This window comes from Dermacentor variabilis, chromosome 10 (genome assembly GCF_050947875.1).
Source record: "Dermacentor variabilis isolate Ectoservices chromosome 10, ASM5094787v1, whole genome shotgun sequence".
Classification (NCBI taxonomy): Eukaryota; Metazoa; Arthropoda; class Arachnida; order Ixodida; family Ixodidae; genus Dermacentor; species Dermacentor variabilis.
In genome coordinates this window covers 46,276,794-46,304,635 of record NC_134577.1, presented here as the reverse complement: position 1 = coordinate 46,304,635, position 27,842 = coordinate 46,276,794, and the positions used below count along the sequence as shown (strand labels likewise).

At 46.0% G+C, this 27,842-nt stretch overlaps 1 protein-coding gene across 5 annotated transcripts in view; it reads left to right on the top strand.

Annotated features, from left to right (window-relative positions):
- LOC142560468 (calcium homeostasis endoplasmic reticulum protein-like) overlaps positions 1 to 27,842 on the top strand; it is a 60,385-nt gene that overhangs the window by 21,584 nt on the left and 10,959 nt on the right. For 3 of the 5 annotated variants that reach the window (XM_075672604.1, XM_075672602.1, XM_075672606.1), the window contains 9 exons: positions 2,046 to 2,183; positions 3,114 to 3,377; positions 8,402 to 8,720; positions 11,777 to 12,163; positions 15,741 to 15,791; positions 18,349 to 18,435; positions 20,082 to 20,242; positions 22,710 to 22,843; positions 27,066 to 27,284. In XM_075672604.1, the coding sequence (XP_075528719.1) occupies positions 2,046 to 2,183; positions 3,114 to 3,377; positions 8,402 to 8,720; positions 11,777 to 12,163; positions 15,741 to 15,791; positions 18,349 to 18,435; positions 20,082 to 20,242; positions 22,710 to 22,843; positions 27,066 to 27,284 (1,760 nt within the window). The remainder of the gene's footprint in view (positions 1 to 2,045; positions 2,184 to 3,113; positions 3,378 to 8,401; positions 8,721 to 11,776; positions 12,164 to 15,740; positions 15,792 to 18,348; positions 18,436 to 20,081; positions 20,243 to 22,709; positions 22,844 to 27,065; positions 27,285 to 27,842) is intronic. The other 2 variants (XM_075672603.1, XM_075672605.1) reach the window with 2 other exon arrangements.

Genomic DNA, 27,842 nt, shown 5'->3' with positions numbered 1-27,842 from the left:
TGAACAGAACGGTGAAAAAAGTTCGAAGTCACCTGTAATTTGATAAAAGTGGCTACTCCATAAAAGCTAAAAAAGTAGAAGTGAAATAGCACAACTCTGCAGAAGTGTAATACAGATGTCATGCTGTGCATTTTCAATTGTGATCGAGCCAGATCAGGATTGAATTCTTCAGTCGCGATTGGCTCCTTTGTGCAAGCTGTGTGAAGGAACTGTCTTTGTTCGGTTGACTTTGGGCATGCAGAAGGGCGTGTAATAACATTTGTCGGTTCCGTTGTGTACTAACTTCATAGTGCTGCGGCCACTGCAGCCGCTTGCTACTTGCTTGTCACTTGCTTATTACTTGCTTGCTACTTATGATGCGTGGCAGCAGCAGCATGAAGGAAGTAGGTGCACCGATAAAGAGGATTCGTCCTTGTGTTTCTTTATTCTTCGTCCCTGTTTGTTTGCGCACAATAAGTTTTAGAGAGGATTGCTCAGTGTGAATAAGCTGCCTGAGTAAGACCAAATGCAGTGACATCCTTTTATCTTGCTGCCCAAGCCAGCGATTGGGGGCAGGTGAGGAAGTCCGAGGCTTATCCGCACCTCTCTGCTGGTGGAGTGGAGTCATGTAGTTGTGCTTGCTTTTCCACGGAAACAAGCACCGATGTGTCTGGGTGCTGCCGACCGTGCCTTTTTTTTTTTGACCTGCGCTGGCAGCATGACATTTGCTCTTGATCACTGTGCACAATAGCAGTGATTGTACATCCAGTGATTGTGGCAATCAGTGTGCTATGCAGTGCGCTTGGAATATTCAAAAGAACAAACTGAGAGGGCGTGTGGTGAAGGAAGGTGCGTGCGGCAAGAAGGAGAGGCCAGGAGAGGACTAATGTTGCTACCTTTTGTTTATTTCACGGGGCTTTGGTGCGAAAGGTGCTGAGCGCTGCCGTGAGTGGGCACCCGCATGCTCCTGTTAACATACGGTCGCAGCATAGAGGAAAAAGGTATGCGGGTGGCGCGATGGCATAGCTGGTGATGGAGAGGGTCGCTCGCTAGTTTACTTAGCGTGGAACGCGTCGCTCGATGCTAAAGGCGCTGGCAGCCGCCATGACTGTGCACGCGCCCCTTGACAGTTCACTCTAAGTAAACCAGCTTATTGGTGTGTTTTCAAGTACTCCAGTTTAAAATGCAGGCATTTGTGTCGGGCCTGGGAGATACCGTATAGACTAGTGTATAAGGGCCGCACTCTCTTTCTCACAATTTTGATGAGGTGCTTACACAGGAATTAACCTTTGTGCCAGTGCAGCTGGCGACTTGTGGACACCCCAGATGTACTATTGCATCAGAGGTCAATGCACAGCTCTTGCCATCTAGCAGCTGCACGCAGAAGTGTGCAGTGTACAAAAATTAAGCAATGCCCGTGCACAGCATCGGGGCACCGAACGCAATTGTGTCTCCATTGGAATTTCTTTTTCAAAATTTTGAGCTGCCAAATTTGGGTGCAGCCCTTGCATGGGTGCAGCCATTTCATGAGTCTCTACGGTAATTCAAGATTAAGTGACCACGTTATGACGAGGGTTTATTGTATTTGGACATGTAGGTTGGCCACAAATGCAGTTGCTGACTGATATGAACAGCTCCATGGTGCTGCTACTGGCCCTGTAGGCTTAATGTATAATGACGAGCGAAATTTCAGACACCTTGCAGCACACCGTGCGGTAATTTGGACTCCGGCTGCACGACTGCATGCTAATTTGGCCACTGAGCCGAGAAGAAACGCTAGCATTACTTTGGTTATGAGCCGTCCCCAGCATGGTCGTCGGCCACGTCGCTGACGTCTCCTCAAAACCGAAACTAGCGAAGCCTAGTCGATCTAGTAGCTGCCAACCACGCCCAAATTGAAGGGGAAGCCAAGCCAAGTCTCCTTGAAGTTCGAATCGTTGGTTGGTGTCTTTACTTGCGTTACGTCCCTTCTCAGTATGCATGTGTGCATTTACGTGCATGCTGTTCCATTGTGCACAGATAACAACTTGCTGTGGGTCATTGCTATTGCGTTCTGCTCTGTCCAGGCTAGCCTCATAACGGAGCATGCGGCAGTCATCACGTCAGTGACGAGTGCTGTCCAGGCAAAGTACACGCAGCTACAAAAGCAGCATCAGGACTTTGTGGCACACTTGACGTCGCGGCTGCAGACATTACAGTTTGGGGTGAGTTGAGTTGGTGAAGGAATTTGTTTGTACTCCTTGATGCCAAACCATTTACACTGCATTATTCCTTTTTTTTTTTTTTTCTGGTGTGAAGTCGCTTTGTTGCATACTCCATAAGGCAGTGCTGTCGTGCCTTATAAATCCTAATATGCAGGAACATTGATCTTTTGGTGAGTTGGTATGGATCTATGGTGAAATGAGGGTAGTGCAGCAAATAAGCAAGAAGAATAGACACCATTTGAGGGGTCTATTCTTCTTCATGATTGTTTGTCGCACTGCCCTCATTTCACCATAAATGGTTATGCACTTTCTACTCGAACAATTCAGGGGCCATCACTTGTTTTTATGGCAGAGTGCTGAATTGTGGTCTAACTGGGAAGTTCTTAAAGTAAATTTAAGAACATAATTAACAGTAGCATCAAGACGGTATGAAGTGGATGAGGAAGAAAAATGGCTAGGTTGTAAACTGTACAACTGTATGCAGTGCAAAACACTTGTTTGATGTTTGTGATAGTAGTGACTCTCAGTCGCACTAGGTTTGTTAGAGACGTAAGCATTGATCCACTTCCTGCTTAAACTGTAACGATCTCCCTTAAATTGAAGCTTTCTTTGCCTACCTCTTATGGGTTTCGCATGTCATCATCATGGTCTCTTGTTCTCTGTTTGCTGTCCCGTGTTTTCGCAGATGTGAAGCAGAATCGGAAGCTTGCTACTTGTAGCAAAGTAGCTGTATCTGCTCCAGGAAACTGAAATAGAAAATGCTGTCCAATTCGGCCAGACTGTTAGGTGCAGAGACACGCATATGCGGAAGATCAGCCTTTGTAGCTTTCCCTTTATTGTCACAGAAAGTCGTCTGCAACTACAGAGCCCAAGACATCTTGTATAACTGGCTGTTGCCAGTAAAGGGCCCCGCTCACTCTGTTTATGCAGATGCTGCCCCCTACAATGGCAGCGCAGGCAGGCCTGACTGGCGTTGCCGCCCTGCCGACGCCAGGCATGCTGCCGCAGGCTGCGCTGGCAACAGCAGCTGGCCAGGCGTTGCCCCCAACAGCGAGCTTGGCGCCTCCTGCGTCTGTCAGTGCCCCGGGTCCTCAAGTGGCGAGTGACGTTGCCGCCACGCCAGCTACGAGCGCTGCCGGCCAGCAGCCTCCGCAGCAGCAGCAGCTTGCAGGGTCGGAGCAGGTGAGCTTGACGGTATTGGGCCCACTATAGTACTCGACTTCACATTTTGCAGGCAATGTTGTGAAACCTAGGGAAGTGCAGTTTAACCCCCCAATGACAAAATCGGCAGGGGAAGCAGCAATATTATTGCTTTCTTGAGATTTTCATTGTTGTGAAATGAGATGGCACGGACAGGGAATGCACTGCAAAACGAAGTTTATTGTAAAAATTCCATTGCCTTCCAAAGTCTGAGGCTATAGAACCACATTGCCGTCATAAACTGCGCCCTGTGTGTGACTGATAATGTTCAGGGATACAATCACTTCGGCGATATTTCGCGTAACTCTGCACTGGGCATGTAGATGTCTATGAGCAACAGCATTGATACGGTAACTTTCGCAAGATTTCATGTAACTTATCACCGGATGCATTGGCGTCGACAGGTGACAGCGTTGATGTGATCACTTTTGTAAGATTCCAAACAGGTCGGCCTCTGCAAGCAACATCGTTGCTCCAGTATACACTGCCAGCTGTAGATGTCAATGTGTCCTGTGCCATAGTATGCAATTTCTTGTGAAAATTATCATATCCCACTAAACCAAGAGTGGGCGGGGAGGGATTCCTCAGGACTCAATATTAAGTTTTTTCCTGCACCTCCCGTAAAGTGATTGACCACCCCATCCTGCAAACCTACGTCCGGTGACGCCAAATCCACAAGCGATGCCTGTTGGGTGGTACCGAAACCAGCATTATTGAAGCAGGGGGATGCGCATTCTCAGATCACAATAACGACCAGAGGTGTGTGTCAGCCTACCTCAATGAGACATGGATTTCTTGGTTTTTTGCTTGACTTTGTTTTCTGCCACAGATCATGCATTGCATATGGTACGCAAAAAACTGTTGTCATATGTCATTAGTGGCTGACAGCAATGGCGGCCATGCTTACTTTGCCATTTGAAATAGGCAATGAAGATGACATCCGTAATGTGCTTCTGGTGCTAGCAATCGCTTCCTGCACTTTGCTCTTTCTGTAATAAAAATGCCAGCAGCCTCGCAAACATGATGCAGCAATATTTTGTACAGTTTAGGTGGAGAGAATGCATTTGAGCACTTTTTGTACTCTGTTCACGTTACACAGGTTCCGGCAAACTTCGTTGATGCTGGATTGAAATTTAGTGATGTTTCGTTGTTGAGAGATACGAAATGCATTGAATCCTGTGGGCGTTTGTTGGGGATGAAAATATTTTGTTGTGGTGAGAATTTCATTGTCTGTCCTTTGTTACTAAGGGGCTTGGCTAAACAAGTGAAACCTTGTTACTACGAGCACCACATTAACAAACTTTTCAGATTATAAAGAATTTTTCAGAAATCCCCTGCTGACTTCTTATAGTTTCAATGTAAAAATACTTCAGTACTGCGAATTTCAGTATACCAAACTTTTCAGAATAATGATTGTTATTCAGTTTCCCTATGATGTTAACGACTCAGTACTAAAAACTAATATTCTGAAATCTGGGGATTCTTAGATTTCTGTGTATCCTTCACGGCAGCCTAAACAGTAGGGTAGCAGACAACAAGGCGCAGAGAGTGAATGTCATGGCGCATGGGTTCGGAAAACCTGAGACGGCACCCGAGAAAAAAATGAAAGCGGGTGAGCAGAGACGACGACGAATCAGGTTTTATGAACGCGTGCTCCACTCAGAAAAGTGTTGCCCAGCTACGGAGGCGCATCTCTTCCTTCTTTCGGTGCACGCCTTTCTATTGCGCTTCTTTCTACTAGCTGTGTGCGCGGTGAAATGTAACCTCCGTACTCACAGGGATGCCACACGATCGCACTTTCCAGATGGTGTCGTCTATGTGTGCTTGCACTTTGACGTAGTTCAGGTGTCCGCCTCGAGCGAGACAGTTGTGGTGTCCAAAGTAAGAAATGGAAAGAACAAGCAAAAAGCAAGTAACATTGCGCTTTAGAGGTGACACGGAGCTACCTTTTTGTTGGTAGTTTTCTCGGTGTCAGCATCTGTTTTGTGCGCGCCACTCTTATTATGTGGTGCTTTGGTGGTGCATGGTGGTGGAATCTATGAAATATAGCAACAGCGCGTGCCGAGAGCGAACAGCAACATTTTCGTGGATGGCTCATATGGGGACAACTTATGAACTGATGGGTTGATGGGAGGAATGGTTAATCTTGGTGCTTTCGCTATAAGGATCTTCCAGAATAATGAACAATTTACCACGGTCCCCTGAAGTTGGTTATACCGAGATTTCACTGTAGTATGGTCACAGAAGTCTCGCTTCATGCATTTTACAGTGTGGTTGCTTTTGATCTGCAAAGCTTTATATGAAATAACTACTTTGCATAATACACATGCAACTTGTGAATGTATTTGAAGTTGTACATTATGTGTCCACCTTTGGGCTTCCAGTATGCAACACGTTCTGTTTGGTCGTGAGCATGAGCGGTAAGTTGTAGCAGCTGGTTGCAGAAACTTGTCATTCCGTTCGTTTGGTGGTAAATAAATTCATATCTGCGCACGTTCCATTTAATACATACTTCATGTTTTACTGCATAAAAGTATGAAACTTAGTGCTACATTGAATTACACGATTCATATCTACCCTATGTACTCGTGTAAGAACCACCTTTTATTTCTCTGTCTTGTAGAGATGCATCCTTTACACTAGAAGAGGCCATTGTGGTCTGCTTTTTCTGCCTTGTGTTATACCCTCGAACTCTTCGTGCAAGAAGTGCTATTGTTTTTGTTTTCATAGCGCACATATTTCATCACGCAAGCATGCCATGCAACTGGTGCCCGTCTACAGCCCTCACTACTGCCGCTGTCACAGCTGCTGATATTTCGTTCGGTAGCACAATCGTAGATACAGCCTTCCTCAGTGCCTTTCGTGGCACTAGACACGACTGTGCCGTCAAAGCTTTTTCATAAAGATTTCCGAGGACCATGCAAGCCATGCACTCGGAATACAAGAGCATGCACGCAAGCTGTGACTGAATTCTTCATTAATTTGAAAGCATCAAATGGCCCATTGAGCGAAAGAGCCAGCGGCGTCTGTAGCAGTGAAACGTCCCAGTGGCTGCTGACACCACATCACTAGCGCACCTTGTGCACTCATCATGCTGGCCCGTGCTTGCTGGCTTGGGCCTTGACGTAGCACAGCGGGCGAGAGGGTACACCTGCAGCCGCAGTATTGTGTGAGGGAGGAGGGCATTGATGGCGACACCGCGTCACCCTCGCTCTCGGAAGCCTGTGTTATTTGTGAGTTCCTTGTCCACACAAGTTCTTGCCTGCGTTTTAAGTGCGCCTCAGTAAGGCCAAATGAAAATGCGCCAAGCATCTTAACTTGCTCGCTTGCCCTTGGGGAGCTCATAACTCGGAAGGACCGCTCAGTGGCGTTCAATTGGACATTGATGCTTTTGCATTCAAAATTCATAAAAAGTGCTTAGATGTCCTCGGATCTTTTTTTTTCACTTTTATTTTGTTATTATTATTATTTGTTTCAATTGTAAGAGCCATAACAGCCATGTAAGAGCTTCACCCCCAACTTGGTGGTGCGGCTATTACATGAGTGTGGCCCTTAGTTGAGACCATATATCTTTCCTTCATATGTGACCTATTATTTTGTGATCGAGAGCAGTGAGACAGGTCTGTCTAGCCTTCATAGGTTTGCCTGCAATGTATGAAGCAGAGTAAAGTAGCGTTTATACCAGAGGTTTCAAACATGCAGCCTCTGGCTTTGCAAGGCCCTATACCTGTGTGGCCACATTTGCCATCTGTTATTTTCTGAAGCACCTTTTCAGCCCTTGTGGGGAGCCATGTGCCATGTATGCGACCTTGTACATTACAAGCTTAAGGAACAAGCTTCACCTACTACACTGGCTTATTTACTGTGGTATTTTGCTTATGAGCCTCGGGTTGCAAGAGTTCAATTACCAGCTTCAGCAGCTGTATTTCAAAGGGGATGAAATAGAAGAAATTTTCCGGGGGTATAGAATCATCGAAGACTATTCAGAATTATAGCTGACTAGGCTAAAGGCTTGGGCATGTTGATAATTCATCATAACACAAGCACAGTGTGGAAGCTGGGAAAATATAGAAAACACACACGGCACTGACTCGAAAGTCAGTGCCGTGTGTTTTTCTATTTTGGTTGTAAGTCAGCACCGTGTGTGTCCTTATAGCTTGTTTCTGTCAGTTGCGCTGTGCTTTTGTCCCGATATTGAGAATTTGGGCTCGTGGCTGCCTAACAACAAGGTCTTCCATCAATACCTTGTTTTCAAATAAAGTCTTTACTCTTTATAACTAAATTTATATGAAGGAAACTGGGAATGAAAAGGTATTAAGAGTGATTTCTTAGATGCTCGCAGAATTTCTTGTGATCTGTGCAAGAAACAGTGTAGTCAGAGAGAGCATTACAAATAGTTGACAGTTGTGTTCATAAAGTTTGTACCATTGATACCATAACTTTGGGACAGGTACACAGTAGACATCAAAATAAGTGCACATCCCTCCAGTTCCTGTGGAATATAAAAATTTTGTTCTAAATAGTACTGTGGAACACCCCTACGACAGCAAAACAAAAAAATGTCAGCGTCCATCAGTAAAGTTTGTTGAAGCACGAGGACTAATCCGCTTTCTGCATCTCAAGGGACACAATGCTAAGGAGATTCATGCCAATCTGGTGGCGGTGTATGGTGACAAATGTTCCAGCTTATAACACCATTGTGAAATGTGGCACAGGGTATTTCAATATGTCGAACAAGCCAAGACAGCGAAGAACAAAGTGGTGGAACGTTGCTAGATAGTGAACCACAAATTAAACCACAAGTAGACGCTGTAGTGCTTACTGACCAGAGGATAACATTTGAACAAATAGTGCAGCCTGTCAACGTGAGTGCAAGCTCAGATTACTCTCCCACTCGAGTTTCATTGCCTAATCTTCTGTTCCTTCCTGTCAATAATGTGAACATTATGAAAGACCCTCATATTGCACGAGAGAAGAGTGCCTTCATAGTCAGAGGTATTCTTTGTGGGGTCTTGCAGGAAGCCACAAGCCAAGACTCGGCCATCACTGGATCAGAGGCCGGCGGCGGCGGTGGTGGCAGCAGCGGCAACGGCAATGGCGAAGAGGACTCACAATCGTCGGAGGTGCAAGCAAGCAATAGCGTCCAGGAAATAGACCCTCAGCTGGCACAGGGCCATGGTCCAAACATGGGCCCGGCCTCGCTGCCTGACGACAGTATGGGCGGTGGACTTCCTCCTCTGCAGCAACAGCATCCGCAGGGGCCAATGTCGATGAATGCAGACAGCGTTCCACCGCACATGATGTCCGATCAGATGCCACCGAGAGACATGAGGCCAGGTTGCAACAGAGTTTTATACCTTTGGGTGCCAGGTGTTTCAAGCGTTTTGGTAGCGCTGTGTGTTGGCGGTTTGCCGAAAGTGTAACAAAGTCAATTTCTGTCAGAGTAATGCATCGGGAAGTTTTAAATTCAAATGCTGCCATATACACCGGAATATAGGTCGGCCCCTGACATTGACTTGTTCAGATGATGGATCATTATCTGCTAAAGAATGTTACATTTGAACCCACTTATAACGATACCGGTTTTGACAATATATCGGTTATAACAATGAGATGCTACTGCACCGTCGACTTTTGTATGTTTTCCATGGTGAAATAACCCGCTTACTACAATGCCCCGACGCTGCATTATCAGTTATAACGATAAAGTCTGTCTGCTGAGTGTCTGAGCCGGAAGGTAGTGAAATGCGAAATCCTTGAAAAGAAAAAAAAAAAGAAAACGAGAAATTCGAGCCGCTGCATGATGGGCCGCTGTTCCAACAGCCACCTCGCGCTCATTTTCTAGCCATCTCCGCACGGCTCTCCCCTGTCGCCCTTCCACTCCTCCGAACATGAATGGGCTGCGCCCATAGCTCTAGGCCGCCCCACTCTCGGAAACAAATGGACTGCGCCAATTGCGCCGCAAGCAGATTGCTCGCATGCTGCTCGCTGGCTCCTCATTGAGTGCAGGTCCGTGAATAGCTTAATTGCCCGTGTTCGTTTTTGTTGCTTGTGTCGAAGTCGTTCCTGGCCACGCGGTTTCTCAACTTCGCTTGACTCACCACTGAAACAGAACATGGCTGATCCACCTGCTCATCATCGGCAATGCACACCATTGCCGGTGAAAAGAAAGTGCATGGCTAAGATTTGGAAACTAAATGCTAAATGATGAGACGATCATCGCGAACATACTTGCATCGGATAGCGACGGCAACAATGGCAGCGATGATGCAGTAGGGCAGGCTGTCTCAACGTTGTCCTCACAGGAGGCCCAGCATGATTCAGTCCCTCCGGGGCTTCGTTTTCTCGAGGAACCTTCCGCTGCACTACGTAGGGCGCTCGGATGCCCTGGAGAAGGATGTCGGCAAGCTTCGCGTAAAGCATGCATCGCTGACGGACATAGGCTTTTCTCGTGCAAGCCAGTGACAAGTATGTGGTGAGATGCTTGCGGCGATCTCTCCTCAGCGTTTCTTCTGGATTTCTGAAGCTGACAGGCTGCTGCGGCAGCCTTCTCGCAATTTTTAAAAGGCCCCTTGTAGGGCCATCAAAGTTTTGCCGCGGCGATGCTCGCATATTGCTTGCCACCCGCGACACCTCTCTGCAGTTATAGCAGCGCCATTCTTTAACGCCGAGAGCCGCGGCTTGTTACATGTGATCGGAGCGCCTAGGAAGCAGTTAAACGAGCGAACACAATCAGCAGCTGGGCGGAGGAAGGTGGTGGGGAGCGGCACTGGCCTCACTGCCTGTATAGTTTTCTCATATCAGCTCTGCCATTCCCCTATTTTGATTTTTTTTCATGCAACCCGGTTATAACAATTATTGGTTATAACAATGGAATTTTCGTGGCACTTGAATATTTTTATAAGTGGGTTTGACTGTATGTAATACGAGGGGCTACTTTAGCTATGTTTTTTGATGTGGGGGGGGGGGGGGGTGAAGATCTCTACCTACATTCCCATTTATACGATATTTATTTGTGTTGTGTTGTTGAAGATATTACATAGTTTCTTTTAATCTGAAAATTCAAACAAATTAAGATATGTTGATAATGATTTTAAAGTAGTTCTGACATGATGTTTTCAACTTCTCATTTTCTGCATTAAATGAAGGTCTAGGACCTCGCAACCCTAGAAAAATACTGGCAAGCTTCAGAGCACTGTAAATAATCCAATGCATTTGACACTCGTTACGAGTGAGAATCCAGTGGGAAGGACCCCTTATATCTGAAGTCCATTCTGTTCAAAATTAGGGCCGCAGTATGTTGCGAAATGGCGAAGCGCTCCTTCATGTGATACTTTTCTTTGTGCACACTTCTCTTTGCCATTGTTCCCTCAACAAACATCAAACATTGCCTTCATCCACATAGCATCACTGCGTCAGTGTCTCGCCGCGGGCTCTTACATCAAATGCTTTTTTTCATTCCCGCACAGCTTGTGAATGGTGTAGTACAGTGAAATCCCTATAATTTGAAATCTCCTAACTTAATTAATGGATAATTCTAACTGCTCTGTATTCCTGGCAAAGCCCTATGTATTTGAATAGAGAAAAACTCCCGCGAATTTGGACCTGCCCTCCCCTCCCTCCCAGTGCAGCCTTGATCCCATCATCTCCAACATTTGGTTTGCGAGACCATGGCACGCATCATCCTTCTTGGCTCACTCTCGCGTGTTTTTCCTCACACCTACAGCAAACGGCGTGCAAGGCGCCATCTTATCGCACTTGAACTTTATACAGAACCTGCTGATGGAGGAAAGATAAAGATTTCTTCGATGTGAGCCCAGTGACACTGAACCCAGTGCCCAGTGCTACACTGTGCAGATGATTGGCACTCTTTTCAACTCTGCTTTATTCAAATAAATTTCTGATCCCAAGAGAGTTCGATTTAACTAGATCCTAATGTACATAAACAAACATTGCTTGACAATAAACATGAGAGTGGCCTGTTGGGCTAGTTGGTACATGGTTATGCTAGGAGAATGCCAGCAAACTTGAGAGTAGGAAAAAATCGGGAGGCAGACATAGACAAAGAGTGCCACCTTCCTGTCTCTTTGTCTATGTCTGCCTCTCGATTTTTTCCTACTCTCAAGTTTGCTGGCATTCTCCTAGCATTGACAATAAACGCTGCATGTGGGGTCAATAAAGACAGATTGAGAGAAATAAGCCTTGCATTTAGTATTATAGCAATTGACTGCTTCACAGAGATTCCAAATGTGTTTGTTGGATCTGCACAATTTTCCTATTGAAAAGGTGGCAGTATCTGCTGCGGGAGCCTGCTGTTGCTATCACAGTAAAAATTTTCAGAGCCAGAGGAATCGCTGAAGTCTGCTGATTCCTTGTTTTTCTCTTCGATGCAGGAGGCATGAACCACGGTTACGGAGGCCCCATGCACTATTCAGGCGGGGGTCCCATGGGTGGAGGCGGGGGTCCCATGGGAGTGGGTGGGGGCCCTATGGGAGGAGGTGGGGGCCCTATGGGAGGAGGTGGGGGCCCTATGGGAGGAGGTGGGGGCCCTATGGGAGGAGGTGGGGGTCCCATGGGAGGAGGCGGGGGTCCCATGGGAGGAGGTGGGCCTCCGTACATGGGAAATGGACCTCCTCCACCCATGTCGCATTTTGGGCCCCAGCCGCCGCCCCACTATGGCATGCCACCTGGCTACAACCACCCGCCACCACCTAGCTACATGCACCACGGAGGCCCTCCACATGGGCAGTACGGCGGCATGCCACCTCGGGGGATGCACAGTGAGTATTTCCATTTGAGTCTTTGCCGTTCAGAGTGCTGTACATGCTGTTGAAGAGATACTGGAGAGTTCTGGGTTGTCCGTAAATGTTCGTAGTGTTTTCTGAATACTGGGTAGCGATGCCTAGTGACGCCAACTGTAGCCAGAGAGCCCGCAAAGGTAATACTGCACTGCTATACCATATTCTACTTATCTGCTGATGTAAAGCGTTCGTAGCATAATGGGCATTAACGTGTGGTCCTCCTACGATTTTCCTTTGATGCGAACATTTACGCAACACAAAAATTGTTTCAAATGCATGGTAGTTGAACAAAGCATCACAAGATGTCACTACCAACCTTGAAACTATGTCTATGGCTCCGGTAATCTGTAAGCAGCAAGATATTTACAGATAGGCTAAAACTTTAATGTGACTCTATATTCCATTTCATATGAAGCATGCTATGCTTACGAGGCTATGCATGTAGTGCGGTCATAGAAGCCCCACTTCGCACGTTTCACAGTGCCATTGTTTTCTGTCTTTGGTGCTTTCTACAGATTAACCACATGGCATATACAACTTCTTAGTGTAGGATTGAATAAGATCACTAATTATTTGTGCATCTTCGTACTTACAGTACGCGACATACTATGTTTTGGTCGTGAGCTCACGCAGCGCACTCTTACCGTTGGTCACAGAAACAAGTTGCTCTGCTTGTTCGGTTTTAAATATGTTCTGTACTGCAATGCCTTCCATGTGAAAAATATGGCATATATTGGTGCATAAAATTACAAATTGCAAGGTTAGATCGAATTGCATGATGCGTACGTCTATCTTTTTCATATGTGGTGCTATGTTTTTGGTTGTGAATGCGAACATTGAGTGAAGTCTCTAGCCTTTATAGTGTTACCTGCTATGTATGAAATGGACTATACAGTCAAACAATGATACAAAAAACATGGATATAACGAATTGTCCGTTATGACACAGTCAATCTAAAATTTGGCTGGCCATGCTTTATCTCAATGAGTTCTCTACTGCTATAATGGAATGAAAAATTACAACCTCAGGCAATAATTGTTACAGTGGACTGTATGTATTTTTGCAGCTCGATGTATGTAGTCTGGCAGCAAAAATGTTAAATACCCAGTGACAAACATGAAACGGCACATTCAGGACACGCGTGCCCATGTTGAACTGTGGCTTTTGGTTTTACTGGCTTGCAGCCTGCAGCCTACATGCCAATATGTTGATCCCACATCATCACATTTATCACACGGTCGTATGCTATGCATGGCACGAACCTTGCTCTCATAATTTAAAGCCGTTCACACGCCGATGGGCAGGCTGCCGACGAGCCGTCGAAATCGAGAGGAGTCCCTTCGCTGGCCTCTTCGAGGCTACACATATGCTTGCTTTTCTTTTACGTACACAGTCGACTTCGTGTTACAACAGAACTCGATTATCCGACAAAAAACTTCCGTTTTATTAGAAGCAGCAGTGAGCAAATTGACCTTTGTGCCGTCTCTCTATTCAACGAGAACTAAACGTAGAAAAAATAGAGCATATGAAGCTACCGGCACTGGGCGCACTTTGTCCACATCGCAGATCGCTTTCGAGATATGCTGGCCACACTGTAAGCAGCAGCTGCCGGAGTAGATCCCCCCTCTCTCTCACCTCCCCAACCCTGTGCCTTGCGCGTGAAGCCCGAAAAAGACGGCGCGTTTCTGCCCTGCCTTGTTCCCTCATGTGCGTGATATTGAACCGCAGTCGTTGGCTGACCCTCGCAAGTCAGTTGCCAGCCTGAGTCGACATGGCAAAAGTGTGTTTTTATGCCCGATTTAAAAAAAGAAATGCCGCTAATTGCGTTGGCTGTAGCCGATAGTCTGTTGTAGTGCGGTGCATTAAAAGTAAACTTGGTTGCATTAATAAAATATGTAGAACAAACTAAGGCTGAAATATGGTTTGTTATATCCGAAAGTCTGTTGTATGCGGGTCCGTTGTAATGAGTGTAGACTTGTGTATCCAATCAAAGAAAATTTTTTTTCTTGCTGATATCAGCCTGTGTGTTCTCGAGGAATAGAATGTCGCACAGTGTCTACGCAACATTAGCCGTTACGAGAAAAGGGCTGAGGAATGTGGGCTGATCCTGAAAAACGGGGGTGCAGTCTAACACATTGTCTCAAAGTGCGAGATGTCACGAGGAAAGAACACGAGAAACTAGCACTTGATGCATGCGCCAGACTTCTCAAACAGGTAGTCGGCTTCTCTTGTGCTTTGGCACAAGAGACGTATGCGTGCGATCATAGCGTAATGCTCAAAGCATTGGGACTACTGTGCTCGAAGGCAGAGGTTTGATTCCACTGTCTGTCATACGTTTCTTTTTTGTTACAGTAAAACCACTTTAATTTGACCCCTGTTAATTTTGAAAAGCGGCTAATTCGGATCTATTCTCTGGTCCCGGCGGGCGTGTGAATTATTTAATGGTATTAGACTTTTCCTAATGGGCTTGTGTTTCACTGTGCGCTGGTTAATTTAGACAACCCTTGGAGTGCGGCAAGTGTGGAGCGGCGCAAATGTGCAACGCAACAGTCCAACTGAAGCGAAGTAGTGCAGTCAGCATAAACCGTGGGTGAATGACAGGAACCACAGCATTGCACTTGTTTTTGCATTTGTAGCCATTATTCTTGCATGTACTGCCCCGCATGGCACCGTGCTCACCATGCTCCTTCGGAACTGTGTATTTGCCATCCACGGTTTCATCGACAGCGACCGTGGTTTTCGTCCGCAGAGACTGCGGCAAGCAGTAGTATTGTTTTCACTTGACACACACAGCCTGCGGGCCTTCAGAAATAAATGCGAGGTCACCGTCTGTGATCGTGTCAATAGAGACCACGGTTTTGTCTGCAGTGGTTGCGGCAAGCAGTAATGTTTGTTTTGGCTAGGTGCAATGTGCACGCAATGTCGAACACTGCGGAAGCTGTTGAAGATGTAGAGCAACTGTACTGCTGCCTGCAGGCTGGCATAAAACCCACTGGCTACATTGCGATATTGTTGCCGGCCAGCTAACTAGCGAAAAAAATCAACGGGGTGTGCGCGCGGTGGTGAAAAGGCCGCACTGCGAAGGATGCCACGAGGCCTTTGCTGCTGCGAGCGCTAATCAGCCACGAAGCGATCAGAATTGCAGCTTCCGCGCTGCTTTTGTGCAAAATAAAAGCAGGATTTACTGATTTATTGAGTAAATAAAAGCCTGTTGATGTAGTAAGAATTTGTTTATTGTTATCTTAATGCCCTCAATAATTTGATGTTCGGTTATTTCAGCCATTTCTTTCAGTCCCGTGAAATCCAAATTTATGAGGTTTTATTGTATAGAGGCCTTAAATGTGAGACAGGTACCCACCTGGCTACCTACAGTGCTTGGAATGATGCAAAGAATGTTGTGCATTAATAATTGTTTTAGAAGCAAGGTCTCCTCTGAGGTGCACCCTTGCTTGTAGTGCGAGCTAGATGCCTTAAATGCATGCGTGGTACTTGAATCACTGAAAATGCTTTTTATTCAAGAATGAGAACCGCCTGATTCCCACTTGAAATCTTGCAGGTTACGATCATATGAACAATGACATGCCCTACTACGACGACTATGACATGAGTAAGTGGATCCAATCTCTTTAATTTATGGTAAATTAAGAAAAATCACAAGACCAATGTGGGCAAGAAAATATAAATAATGTAAAGACTATGAAGTGTCCAGTGTTCCTTGTTTGTCTCTGTCTCTTGTTGACTTCAAGCTGTGCAAGCTAGGCCTTTATATTGAGGTGCTGGTGCCTCTATTTGTTTGTTTTGATTGCAAAAGCGTCAAATGGCTGATTAAGTAGAAAAACTGGGGTCTGGCATCTGTAGCAACCTAAATTTCCATTCGTCGTGACGCCACGTCACGAGCATGCCTTGATGGAGCAGAGCGGGTGAAATGGCACACCAGCGCGCCAGGTGTTGCATGAGGGCGTCGCTACGATGCTATGGTACGCTTGCTCTCGCTCTCGGAAGCTTGCGTTATCACCACATTCCTTGTCCGCTCATGCTCTCGCTCGCATTTCAACTGCGCCAAATCAAAACACGCTGAGCATCTCAACGCGATCACTTGCCCGTAAGGAGTTCATAACTGGAACGACCACTCAACGGTGTTTAATTAGACATGCTTTTGCATTCACAACTCGTAAGAAGTGCTTAGGTGTCCTTGGATATTGTTTTGTTTGTGGTTGGGCACAACGCAAACAAAACAAGACAAATGATTAAAGGAACTGTCGCCTGAAAATAAGGGCTTAGCTTGTTGCAGCATATGATATGTGCACAAGGAACCTGTACTTTCTTAACCCCTCAAGTGTTTTGGACGAGCAGAGCTTGTCCTACCAGAATAGCTTCCCCTCTTGAGTGCTCAGGGTGAGAAGCGCTCGTCTACGGCTTAGATCGTGTGTCTTTCCACCAGATGAAAGCACTTACTTGATGATTTCGGTTTCTCCTGCAACAGGAGTGTGGCTTTTGTGTGAAAACATGATGTCCGGTGGCGGCGATACAAGCATAGCTGGTGCGTCAGCCCGAAAAAGAAGCTTTCCATCTTTGTCATCTTCTTCCAATGAAGATGATTCACATACCTATGTTTATCTTGTGTCCGGAAGTGAAGAAGACAGCAATGATGCTGAATTGAGCAGTTTTTCTGGTGATGATGAGAACATCTCTGAAGCGAAGATTGAGAGTGCTTGTCAGTGGGTGCAGCTTGATGTCGGCAATCCTCGCGCGAAGCCTCCTCAGCTTTCATTTTTGGCCATTCCAGGCAAGACTTTCAATTTTATATCGCCAGATGACTGTCTGGAGTACATACAGCAGTTTCCCAACGATGAACTGGTTCAGCTAGTGGTCGATGAAACCGATCGCAACACGGCTGAAAAGCTAAAATGCTTTCATCCTAGTGTCATTCCCTGCTTTTAAATGTAGCACACAGTCCTGAAGCTTCCTGAGTGAAATAGCCACAGGTTGATTAGCCTACACAAGTGAAGAATGACGAGGTGTCTACGACTGTTTTCTTTATGTGGCTTGTATTTTTCATTAGCAGCAGGCAGCTGGTTTCCTATGTAATGTTCAGAAATAAACTGTATTGTGTTGATTAGACTTAGTGTGTGGGGCAGATATTCTTTCAACATCGAGTAGTTGCTTTTTAGTGCAATATGATTCGAAATTAGCAATAGAAAAATAGACACTTTTGGTTAGGAAATAAAAAAAAAAATCTCCAACCCTTTTCTTATCGAAAAATGGGGGTAAGCATTAGCGCAAGCCCGAAATAAGTAAGCGAAGCTTGTTCTGCGCGCATCTGACCTTCGTCACTGTTAAGTAACCCACAGGTAATGGTGCCAGATTGTTTCGGCCTCCTGCTCTCTCAGCTCGGGATACTCTCGTTGCTGTTGGATTGCTTGAGCTCAGGTGGCTGTAATGGCTGGATCGGTGCGCCGACGGCAAGCCCTTTCATGGGCAAGTTCTCGCCGCTGCTCGTCAAATGCTGCCTGTTCCTTGGAGGAATGCAAAATTGCGTGGACGTCCCATTCATTTTCTGAGACTGAATTCAATGGAAACGAAGCTGGTGCAGCGCGTGCAAAACCCTTTCCTGCCCTTTCCCTCCCTGGTGGAAGCGAAACAGCTATAATTGGATGCGCGTGTGGTGTAAGCGGCTGCCTATGCAGCTGTGATCTCATCAACTCGCCCTTTCCCATAGCTGCTCTGCTCTGGGAGCAACTGTTTTTTTTTTTTCTTCGCGATCACAACAATGCCACTTGTGAGCCAATACGAGCTTCGCTTGAAAAAGTAAAACACTTAAGGGGTAAAGAATATTATCACACTTAAGGTAATGATGAGGCTATTATATTTGCTCTCTTGAAAGTTGTCATTCATATTCTTATGCTGCTTCTGCACTTCATGGCATTACTTTTGTAATTTTCATCCCTTTCGGAAATTCACCAGTAAAAGCAGAAAAGTTCCATTAGTTGTAGGCAATAACATCTTTTTTTTTACAACTTGGCAGAATAGAAAGGTGTTTGGTGAAGCAGAAGGCTTGTTCCTCTAGCGAAACAGTTGTTTCATCTTTACAACTTCAGGAAAGCCTCCAGGCCTACTGTCAGTTTCATGTCCTCATACTTGTGCCTGTGGTTTTCTCACAAAAGATGCAAGATCCCGGCAGGACTACGGCAACTTCTACATCGACTCTGAGACCATGCCACCTCGTGGTGATGGCGGCCATCCCAATGCTGGTATTGAGATGGATACAGTTCTTACGTTTGCATGTCTGTGTGCATGTGTGTGTACTGTGTATTTTTTTCTAATGCAGAACACTTTTTATTTAATAAACATGTATCTAGATAGCTGCCATTTTCGCAGCTAGGCTTATGTGGCTCGGCAAACATTAGCAGCAAGAAGAAAATTCAACAATAGTTCGACAAATTGTGTAGCATGTGCTAAAAAACTTGTCAGTTGTTGTCATTAGCTCACATGTTGCAGTTTTGAAATTTCAGCAAAAAAATTTTCTATGCTAGATTGACTATTTACCTAAATTTACTAATTAATGTTTTAACTATTGTCATAAGGCCACATGTTGCAAACGAGATCGGAAGGCGAGCAGCAGTGAAGTCACGTCAACTTAGCAGAAATTCTAACATTATCACCACTTTCAAGAACAAAACCTAGCCTTATAAGTGTTAGCCAGTGCCACTTCTATCAACTGCAGGCGTCATGTATGTGAGCTTGGGAGCAGGCAATTGGTCACTAAATCTACGTAACGCTACCACAAGGCATGAAGTCTGCCAGAGTTGCGATCTTTGCTTTCGAATGAACGACAAGACTAGGAAAGGACAGAGCTTTCGATAAGATTACCGCAGCAGTTCACTGTGACTTCCAGACCACTTCCTGTTGCACCTGATAATCACCGATGCTATGCCCTGCCTCCACACTTGCAAGGGTCTGTTGGTGTCATTCCTTTGCCATTCCTTTGGCATGCAAGCCAGCTCTGGCAAAGGAGTGCACCTCTTGGGCTAAAAGGTTTCCAACAGAGTTACGTGGGAGGTATTTTAACACCCTCCCCCATGTGAATACCCCCTCTTAAAGTATTAAAACTAGAGGATTGCTAAGGGGAATTATTGGAAATAATAATTTTTTAAATGTCATTTCTGGCAGACTTTCCCCGCACAACCGTGTTCACCTTGGTGATGCAGTAGACAGCGTGTCAGTATAGTAATCCCTACACCCTCCACAAGCATTGCGGTCATATCTGCAGCTACCATTGCAGACATGTACGGTGGGGTCCACTGTTAGAGGGAACGTCCCGGTGTACAGGCCTCACTGTGCTCCAGATTCATGCACTGGCTTGAGCTATGTTACTGTGCAGCTCAGGGATGCAGAAAGGGGTCAGTGCGATGCAACAAGGGTCATCTGCTGCAAAGCCGAGCTGTCTATAATAGACAGAGGAAAAACATTCACATGTGGTCTACACTCGTGCGTTCCCTTTAACAGTAGGCCGCACTGTACCGCTGAAGGCTTGACAGCCAACCTCTCTCTCTTCACGAGGACCCCATTTGTGGCTCCAAATCAAACAGTCTCCCTTCTCCAGGGGGAGTTCTTCGCGGTTGTGCCACCTTGTTGCATGGTGCAGCCGCCGTTGAGGTGGATCTGTTTCCCCGCTCGAATGCTCCCTTTACGCGTGGTGGAATCTGCTATGAACGGGACAACTACTACTATTGCCCGCTGCTGCACCGTAAGCCCTTCTCAGGCAGCACCCTCTCTGTCCTCAACCCCCCCCTACCGTGATATGAGAGGGGGTTGCCGTGTGGCTCCCCCCTCCCATTCCGTTGGGGGATGGACACGGGGTGTTGTGGACGACGAAGGCACTTAGACTTGCCCGCAGGGCCTGGCCTGCCTGACACACGCCAACCTCCCCCTGGGTTTGTGCCCATGAACTCTCAAGGCTACCTGCCACCGGAGATCCCCCCGGAGGCCCTCGAGTGCCTGGTGCCCACCATGCCGTACTACGAGCTGCCCGCAGGCCTCATCGTGCCCCTGGTCAAGGTTTGTTTCCATGCCTTGTCACTAACAATGCACGTGCCTGTTGTGTTAGTAGGGCCAGGTTGCTTTGACATCGCAGCACGACAATGGGCAATGGGGAGGGGGTAAGAGTAGGCACTGAGATGGAGTAAGTGGCATTCATGCTGGAACATAGAAATAGCCAGGCTGTGTATATCCTCGAACTGCAAGAGGCACAGAACCATGCTACATTCATAACCAGGGTCACCGGTTTGATGTGCCATGTGGGTACCGAACTAACCACGAAATTTGTTGTGGAAGTTAAAAAAAATTAATTTAAAGTATAGGGTTTTACTTGCCAAAACCACTTTCTGATTATGAGGCACGCCATAGTGGAGGACTCCGGAAATTTCGACCACCTGGGGTTCTTTAATATGCACCTAAATCTAAGTACACTGGTGTTCTCGCATTTCGCCCCAAGCGAAATGCAGCCGCTGTGGCCGAGATTCGATCCTGCGACCTTGTGCTCAGCAGCCCAACACCATAGCCACTGAGCAACCACGGCGGGTGTGTTTTGGAAGTGATACAGCCATGACAGCATGGAGAGGTACCTTTATGCCCTGTGTCAAAACCTACAAACTTTAGACATTCCTCCCTGTCTTGTATCTTCCTTTTTTTGTGTGTGTCTTTGAAATGGGGTCGTCTCTTGTATAAGTTGTTTGAGCCACCCTATTAAAGACTCATTATTGCCGTAGTGTGAATTGTATGGCCTGTTCACTTTTCATGGCTCCTGCTTTGGTTTCTTTCTGGTGTGAAATGTTTCTAAGGAAGGCTTTCTTTCTTTCTTGTGTGAACTGTTGCTGAGGGAGCGTTGAAGTTCTGTAAATCTGTGCAGATGCACGCAAGCAACATTTATTTTACTTAATGGCGTGAGAGCACAGCAGTGTTGCTACTCAGAAATGCTTATGTTTTGAGTTGCCAGAGGTGCAAGCTTGTCTTGGTAGCATCATGGCACATTTCTGCTTTCCACCAGAGGGAGGAATTAAAGGAACTAAAGGAGGAACTAAAGGAGGATAACAGTGCTGTGAGGATGATAAGGAGGATGTGGGATGCGGCCTGCTTAAATGGAAAAGGGGGGGAGGAATCTTTGGCTGTCACATTTGCGAATGCTGATTGTTATGACCAAGCACTGTCGTAGAAGATTATTAGATAAAACAAGGAGTCATAGCTAAACATTTTCAATCGAATTAAATACCAACATTCAGAAATGCAGTGTTAGAATATTGAATCAAATACCAATTTATTGGCTGAAAATGTGTCCTATGTTTAGAAGTGGTGAAACCCTTCTAAGCAAAAAAAAGGTGACATAATGCGGAAGCATGAGGGAAAAGAAATCTACATTTCTTGAGTGCACTTGTCATTGAAGGCTTGTTCTAGGCAGCTTGAAAATGTGCATAAATTGAAATGTCATTATAGTGCTTGAAGTGGTCAGCGATTTACATACGAAAATTCTCTTCCATGGCAGGGCAAGGTACATTAATTGTAGTAACACCGCATATTCAGCTACAATTAAATATTCAAGCAAATGCTTGAAAGAAATTCTTCAAATTGAAACGGGGGTACACTTGATTCATACTTAAAATTTGAAATGTTCACACACCTTTAGGTAAGCCCATGTGAAGGTCTTGAGAACTGCTATTTTGTTTCACCAGTTCAATTCTGACGTTCTGTATTCTTATGTGGCTGACCTGTATCTACATTTGATGTGACTGTACATCATTTCATGCATGGCAAGCAATGCCGCAAGTGGCTTGAGCATAAAAAGATTGCGTGTCACGTATGAAAGAAAGATGTAGGTATGCATCATGCAAGTCACAATATGTGAAGAAATCATTACACAGAAGTTGTTGCAGACCTTAATGTACCACCAAACGAGCGTAGTTCAGTTAGGTTCGGTTACAGTTTCAATATGGTGGCGGTAGCACCACATTTCTACTGGTCCAGATTTTAGATGGCAGCGTAAATCGTAGCAACTAACAAACCTTGGAAGACAAGGCAGTACCATATTTTTGCATCTATAACCTGTGCCATGAATTTAAAAAGTGTAACAGTAAAGGCAGGGTGGAGGCTATACGTGAAATTCGCCTTAAGGTGTGACTTCGCGACAGCACGAATTTCACCTTACGGTGTGGCTCTGTGGGCAGTGCATACAGCCTTAGGACCACACTTTAAGGGAATGTTTTCATCAATCCAGTTTTGTTTTCTAGTAGGGATGGGGAGGGAGGGGACTTTTGATTATTCGGTATTTCGAGCATTCCCTGCCGAGTCAGAATAATCCATTGGTTACTCTATATTGCCTTATATTAACATGCATACTCAAGTTCTTTTTCTTGTGTCCTTTAACTGGGCACCATCGCCTTTTAGTTGTGGCTGCCTCATAGTTGAATTTTATTCAACAGAAGCGATGTCATGCTTCACCTCCTTATCTTGTTCTCTCAATGTGCGCCTGCAGCTGGAGGACAGTGACTACAGGCCACTAGACCCCCAGGACCTGCGCCTGCCTCCGCCGGCGCCCCCCAGCGAAGCCCTGATGCAAGCTGTGGAGATGTTCTACAGTCCGCCATCCCATGAGCGGCCGCGTAACAGGTTAGTCCAACACATTGGAGGTCGTTTCGTGCATTTTTGGGCAGAGGTTTAAGAGGAAACTGACGGGTTCAATTCCTAGTTTCTGCCGAAAGAGCAATGCTTTTCGTGCCACCACCTTTCTCTTTCCTTTACTTCCTTAGCCCTCTAAGGACGAGGCGTAAAAATATCTGAAGTAAATGCTTACAGTTTGTTAAAATGTGTGAAATGCATTGAGCATGACAATATCCAAAAGAAAAGTGTTTGGCAGAAACTTCTTCAGCAAGGATTGACTGCTGGGCGAATTGGTTCATGGTCAGGTGAAGACGGCGCTACCACGCACGGGACAAGACAAGAATGAGCACACAGAGAGCGGCGCGTATGTCTGTGTGCATTTTCATGTCTTGTTCCATGTGGTAGCACTATTTTCATCGTTTTCAGCAGTAGCAGCGCAACACCAGGCAGAACACTGGAAGTAAGCTTTGCCCCAAGCTACCTATGGCTTCATGTGGCACTTGTACAGGCAGTCCTTGTCGGATGTGAAACAGAAGCGTACTTTGTATTTTCTTTATTTCCTTTACATGTGTGGGCAACACTGCAGCCGGGGATTTTGTAGCTGTCTTTCTTCTACGACTGTGCATGTAAAACAAAGCCAGCTGTGCACCAAACTTCTTTTTTCTCGTCCTCTGTTCCTGCTGTTATCCAGCAAGTGATGCTTGCTGCCAGTCATTCAGTGTTGGCCAAAGACATTCAGGTGTATGCCGAAATCGGCAAGAAGAAATATATTTCTCTGGTGTGTTGCTTGTAGGCGAGACTCATCCATGAGGGGTTAATCCAGCATATAATCATCTACTCCATACTGTAGTACCAGATATTTCATTCTTATTCTGTGTTTTGTATCTACCTCTGTGCTCACAGTCTTGCTCTTGTATGTCATGTTCGAGCAGTGCATCACGCTGAAGGCAATAAACTGCTGCTGGTCATTTATACAGCCAAACTCGTATAAACTCGCAGCAATGCACCATTGACTTCATATAGCGCATGATTCTACATGAATGTTTCTCAAAATTTCATTGCTGAGAACACATCTAAAGTTCTTCTTGACTTAGTTCTTAAAGGAACATACCGCATGTAGTAGTGTAATGAATGCACTTGCATAATAAACGCACCCCCAACTTTTCTCTTGAATATCTGGATATTCGTTTTCACCCATATAATAATTGTACCCCCAACTTTGCTCCTATGCAATCCCATGATCGAAAAGCCGGGCTGTAGTTTTTCAGAGAGACTAGGACCGTTTACTCTCATGCATGTGTTTACAGCAAGCCTTAATCTCTATGCCAATTGCTGTGTTTGAAATTCTACGGCTAACTTATATAGGCTGCACATTCACGCTAGCAGCAAACTTGCCATGGCAGCACACTGGCAGGAGCGGTAAGCTTGATGACAGAGAAGCTGACATCAAAGCCATGACGAGATAACACTGGCAGCAAGCACGCAGTAAGAACAGGCTGCATGTTATCACAGTCGCTGTGGACCTGACAGAAAGAATGACTGCAATGGTGCTTCATCGTCGTCGTCGTCGTCGTCGTCGTCGTCGTCGTCGTCATCATCATCATCATCATCAGCCTGGTTACGCCCACTGCAGGGCAAAGGCCTCTCCCATACTTCTCCAACTAGCCTGTTCTTATCGCATGCTTGCCGCCAGTGCCATTGCACCTTGCAGACTTGAGAGGGCGAAAAATGCGAAACTGCTCTCTGCAACAGCAACTTTACTCTGACGTAATACCAGAGAGTGCGTGCTCTAGGCATGGACAGGCGCAGCTCACGGTAGAGTCCAAGTGAAGGTCGGCGCTTGGTCATCATAACGGGCACATTCGGGCATAGTGTTGAATTTGCGTGAATGTGTGTCAGTTGCTTGCTTTTCTGCCTGTGTATTTGGTGTCGCTGTGCGTGATGGGCCCTAAGTCGAGTTATACACCTGCTGCGAGATAGAGAGCTTTATCTGATCACAAAACTGAAACGCTGGTCAGACACCAATGAACTTTTAACATGCCGATGAGCAGGACGGTCGAGGAAAGAGGCGCACACAGCGTGCTTGTCAAAACAACAGGTGCAGAAAAGCAACGCTTCAACGCGATGCTTGCTCTAATGGCAGATGGCCAGAAGCAGCTGCGAGAACAAGCTGTTGTGGAGCCACATTGTGGTTGAAGCGGCCAGTGAGCTGGATGACAGGTCTGGTGGTTCCGACGCAGAGTGAAGAGAAATAAAAACACTGTTACAGTTTACAAATCGCATGCGTGTTTTAGTGCAAAGGAAAGTTATCTGATGCATTTTTCAAATCATTACCCTCTTACTTTTCAATTTTTGCTGTTTAGAAGAAGTTTCCATAAAATTTACCCCGCATAATAAATGCACCCCCCAACTTTGAATTGGTTTTTTTTTTAAAGTACAGAAGTGTGTTCATTACGCGAGTATATATGTGGTACTTGACTAGGACACCGCTCGAAATTTAGGTGGACATTGCAACACAATGAAAGCACGTGTTAAGACTGGCACAGGCACGCATGTTGTGCTGGCAGATGGCTACGCGAGTCTTTCTTTCTCTTTTTTTTTTTTTTCCTTTCACGGCGAGCACTTTATGCCCACGTGGGAAAGCCAACTTGCACACTCATTTGACACTGCATGGAGTTCAGCCTTTTCATGGGGGTAAAATTTTGGTCTGGTGTAACCATGCATATTGCTTTGTGTTCTTGCTGCAGCTTTACAACGTTCTGCAGTTGATTGATTGACGATGGTTTGAATTAACCGCGTTCAATATAATTGGGTTTCAGTGTACCAGTACATATTGAATAAGTGGACATAAAGAAGTTCATCACGTCAGCCTTGTTTTCGCAAATGCAGTCAAACCTCGATATAACAAAGTTGTACTTGCACTAGAAAACTCCATCAGATTGCGAATTTTGTTACATCGAGGTTTTAATGTTTCAGCATAAAAATGATTTCAAAAGTTCCCAGAACACTCCTGGGAGCACTTGTTAACAATTTGTGAGAAGGTCCAGTCACAATAGCATGGTTATTAGTGCCACGCATATGGTGCAGATCACACAGAGTGCAGTGCTTCGGCATGGCTCCTAGTGTCCGAGGTTTGTGTGTGTTGCACCACGCTGCGCTGTCAATCTTGGACGGGATGGCTGACCGCACATAGTGTCCGCAGCCTACCATCAGATGGTGCCCAGAAACTAAAACAAAAGTGTGACAGGATATGTGTATTCATCCAGAGCAAAAAAATGTTGCAGCATCACTCGAAAGGCAGATCATTGATGGCGAGGCAAAAGGAGAACTACACAAAGTAAAGTTCGTGGTTTAATGGGTGTCACGCTTGTCTAGGCAAGCGTGAACAGATCTGTCTGGATCACTTGCTCTCACAGTGCGAGCAAACACTTCGTACATTGTCTCGGAAACATGAGATTTACGTGGCTGTCAGCACTAGACAGACGGGAACACAATGCGCATTGAGGTACCGACCACTCGGCTCATCTTTCGCTCTTGCCGCAGATGACCTCCAAGATGTGGTGCATGGCCTGCTTACAAACAGCTTTGGGTAGCCACGGCAAGGGTAGAAGAGGAGATGTGTGTTCTAGGGGAGAGGGCAAAAGGGTGTGCGTCACCTCCCCCTCCCCGCCAGCACATGGTTGATCACGTTACCACGCGTTCACCGCCCTCTCCACCCACTTTGCACTGACGGAATCAACAGCTCTCATGTTTCTTAGAGCGCGCTGAGCTCCCGCATGCCCTGAAGCCTCTGCAAGTTGTTTACTAATGCGACAAATGGCGAAACGCGCAGGGGTGTTTCGTGCGTGCCATATCCCGGCGTGCACGCCACTAAAAAGTTTCATGCAGAAGGACTTTTGCAAGTAACTTTTGCCTCGGCCGACACAGTTATAGTTTTTTGCTAGATTTACTAACCATACAGACTCCAAGTACGAGCTTGAAATGGCTGGAAACTTTGTTAAATCGAAACTGTGTCACAAAATTACTTCATTAAATTGCGAAAAATGTATGTACGCTTCTTAATGAAACTAAGCTCAGGAGATGAAAATAGTTTGTTAAATTTTGAATTTCGTTGAATTGAGGTTCATTGTGTCGAGACTTGACTGCACAGTCTTGGGATTTCTCCCTTGGTTGACCTTGTCAATTGTGTCTGTTGGCTTTTCCTGATGTGTGCGTGTCTTCTCTTTCTCAGTGAAGGGTGGGAGCAGCTGGGCCTGTACGAGTTCTTCAAGGCTAAGAGCCAGCACGTGCGCAAGAGGCCCTCCTCCGACGAGGAAGGGGAAGGGAATGGTCGGGGCCGCAGTGAACGGGAGGACCAGCAGTCGGACCGGCGAGCCAAGGCCAAGGAAGGTGAGGATCAGATGCAGCTCAGGGAGGACCCCAACCGGCGGAAGTACCGTGAGAGCAAGAGGTGAGCCACTTTCCTTGCACTGTGCACGACATTCGAGGTTGCGCCATGCTGTTTCTGCACCAAGGCTGTGCGGCTTGGTTTTCTTTTGTATTGTGAAGAGTGTGTTCTATATTTACTCAAATCTGGTATGCCCTCGATTGTGATGCGCACCTGACTTTCATGGCCAGAAAAGACGGATGCAATGCTTTTTAACGCTAAACCTGGTTTTCATATTTCAAGAAATGCAGGATGCAGTGCTGTTGTCTGTTCTTTTATGAGATTTTCAGAAAGAAGCAGCTATGTTTTCCTACTTGAAAAAAATATTGCATTCTAACCACAGTTGGTTGGGCATCACTTATCGACACTGTCGGAGGCCAGCTTGTCACTATCACCAGCCCAGACTATCACACTTTTGATGCCATCCATGAAATCGAAATCCCACATTTCTGAAACACCTTGCAGTCCGCGACAACCCAACGAATTTACAGAACTGGTGCTGACAATGTACTAACACCACAGCTACTGCAACTGCAGCCGACTTATGGATTGGATTACAGCAATCCTTAATGCCGGTAGTAC